At 68.3% G+C, this 2710-nt stretch overlaps 1 protein-coding gene across 2 annotated transcripts in view; it reads left to right on the top strand.

Annotated features, from left to right (window-relative positions):
* Nucleotides 1–145: 145 nt before the first annotated feature.
* The window catches only part of SQSTM1 (sequestosome 1), an 8096-nt gene continuing 5531 nt past the window's right edge, over nt 146–2710 (top strand). For both annotated transcript variants that reach the window (XM_021708926.1, XM_008050678.1), the window contains exons 1-4: nt 146–236; nt 530–759; nt 846–987; nt 2037–2117. In XM_021708926.1, coding sequence (XP_021564601.1) covers nt 188–236; nt 530–759; nt 846–987; nt 2037–2117 — 502 coding nt within the window. In that variant the 5' untranslated portion in view covers nt 146–187. The remainder of the gene's footprint in view (nt 237–529; nt 760–845; nt 988–2036; nt 2118–2710) is intronic.

Raw genomic sequence — 2710 nt, 5'->3', positions numbered from 1 at the left:
TGGCGGCGGCCAGGCGCTGCCGTGGAGCGGGAGGAGCGCTGGCGTCGCGGTGGTGCGCGAGGCCGCCCCGGCCTCCCTGCGTGCCCCGCGGTCCTGGCCAAGAATGCCCGGGGCTCATGTGCCGCCTCTGCATCCTCTAGATGAGGACGGAGACCTGGTTGCCTTTTCCAGTGACGAGGAGCTGACCATGGCCCTGGCCTACGCGAAGGACGGCCTCTTCCGGATCTACGTCAAAGGTGAGGGCTGCCCTGGGCACTGTCTGGAGCCAGGCACTCCCCGCTGGGAACGGCGACTCCTCCAGTGCGGACCGAGGACGCAGACAGGGACTTCACGATGCCGCCACCTCTTGGGGCAGGCTGTGGTGGGCACAAGGCCGCGCTGTGCCCCTTGGCACCCCTTGGAGGGGGGCCGGGCCGGGCGCACCGGGCTGCATCTCAGCTGCTCTCTGCTAACCCCTTGGCGCCGGGGGTGGGTCTGGGCCGGGGCGGGGGCGGGCAGCTTGGGCGCCCCACAGCCTCTCCCCCTGCAGAGAAGAAGGAGTGCCGGCGCGACCACCGCCCCCCGAGTGTGCCGGAGGGGGCCCGCAACACGGTGCACCCCAACGTGATCTGCGATGGCTGCAACGGGCCGGTGGTGGGCACCCGCTACAAGTGCAGCGTCTGTCCAGACTACGACCTGTGTGGCGCCTGCGAGGGCAAGGGCCTGCACTCTGGCCACGCCAAGCTGGCCTTCCCCAGCCCAGCCGGGCACCTCTCCGAGGTAAGCAGGCCTGGGCTGGGCGCGGGCCTGTGGGCGCCTGCCCCTCCGGCCTGCCGGCCTGCCTGACCCCCGCCCCTCTTCCCCAGGCCTTTGCGCACAGCCGCTGGCTCCGGAAGCTGAAGCACGGGCACTTCGGGTGGCCGGGCTGGGAGATGGGTCCCCCTGGGAACTGGAGCCCGCGGCCTCCTCGGGCCAGCGACGCCCGCCCCGGCACTGCGGCAGAGCCAGGTGAGGCTTGAGGGTGCACCGGGCTGAGCTCGAGTGGCCACGGCCCTGCTCCCTGCGCCTGGGCCTGCTGTGTCCCCGGGCTGGCGCTCAAAGCCTTCATCCGGAGCAGGAAGAGCCGTGCTGTTCCACAGACAGGGACGCTGAGGTCCCTGAGTGCCCAGGGCACCCCTGCCCGCACCCTTCCCCCTGCCCGGCTGCGCTTCCACGGTGCCCGGGCTGTGGGCGGGCCCCTCCACCCCGGCTGCCCCTTCCCCTCCTGTGGGGGTCGTCAGGAAAGGCATGCCAGGTGCTCAGGTGTTCTGAGACGTGGTCGCAAGGGAGACATGTCCCACAGCTTTGGATTCCGGTTCTGTTCTGACTTCCTAATCTTGCTGTGTCCTGTGAGTCACTCACCTTTTGGGACAGGTGGCATGTTTGCTTGGCTTCGAGTAAATAACGCATCTAGGAGGGCAATATTTGTCTCCCATGTGCTGGGCCTGAGCCCTTCCTTGGCAGGTTACCGTGCACCAGGGTCACAGATGGCGGGGGTGGGGGAGGCCGGGGCGGTGCTGGAGGGGGAGAGCACTACAGGGGGGCCGCAGGGTGGAAGGGAGGAGAGAAGGCCCCAGCGGGCTGCTGGGACGCGGCATTGTGGACGGAGGTCACTTGTTTCTTTGTGAGTTGCGTCTCACTGTGGCGCCCAGGCTGGTGGCATACTCACGGCCACCGCAGCCTCCACCTGCTGGGCTCAGGCGATCCTTGCGCCTCAGCCCTTGAGTAGCTGGAACCACAGGCACGTGCCGCCACGTCCAGCTCTTTTTTTTAGGATTTATCGCAGAAGTGAGGTCTCATCGGGTTGCACAGGCCGGTCTCGAACCCCTGGGCTCAGGCAATCCTCTCGCGCCTCGGCCTCCCAAAGTGCTGGGATGACAAGTTTGAGCCGCTGCACCCCAGCCTGGGCCTGGAGGTCCCTTGGCCTGGCGGTTGCCTAGGCAGGGAGGTGACGGGGCTGTGACGCACACCGAGGGTGTTGAACTGAAGACGTCTGTTTCTGTTTGCAAAAACCCCAGCTTCTGGCCCGACAGAGGACCCCAGTGTGAACTTCCTGAAGAACGTGGGGGAGACCGTGGCGGCCGCCCTCAGCCCCCTGGGTGAGTGAGCACCAGCCCGCACGGGAGCCCTGGGCCTCCTGGGAGTCAGCGGAGGGACGGGCCGCACGCCCGTGGCCCTGCGAGGACTGATCCGCTGCCTCAAGGCGCCGCGAGAAGTGTGGGGCCGCAGGCAACTCGGGTGAAGCCCTGACCTGGGGAGGGAAGGGGAGCCAGCGACCTCAGGGCTGGGGCAGTCTCGGAGGGAGGCCACAGCTCCGTCTTGGGGACCACAGCCTGCACGTTCCCACGCCGAGCCTAGGGGTCCGGACGTGAGGACTTGGAGGAGTCGCTGAGAAGCTCTGGGTCTTCCCTCTTGCACCCCGAGTCCTGACCGGCGCTGCCGAGTGTCGGCACTGCCGTGAGCTGAGGGCAGGGAGCAGAGGCAGGCGCCCTGTGGGGTGCCAGGGTTCCGGGCCTGGGTTGCAGAGGTCTGCTGGGGCCTCTCTAGAGCGTGTGGGCTTGGAGACACCTCTGGGCTTCAGAAAGCGCCGCCGTCTCCGTCCCAGGGTCTGGAGGAGGCCACGGGGCGAGGCTGTGCAGTGGAGGCCGCTTCTCAAGGGGAGGGCTGAGCCCGTGGCGGGGGGAGAGCCCGC

The sequence above is a fragment of the Carlito syrichta genome, unplaced genomic scaffold (assembly GCF_000164805.1).
Source record: "Carlito syrichta isolate Samal-C Ts95f unplaced genomic scaffold, Tarsius_syrichta-2.0.1 Scaffold153587, whole genome shotgun sequence".
Taxonomy (NCBI): Eukaryota; Metazoa; Chordata; class Mammalia; order Primates; family Tarsiidae; genus Carlito; species Carlito syrichta.
Note: the sequence above shows the minus strand (reverse complement) of the source record. Positions and strands in the feature narration are given on the sequence as shown.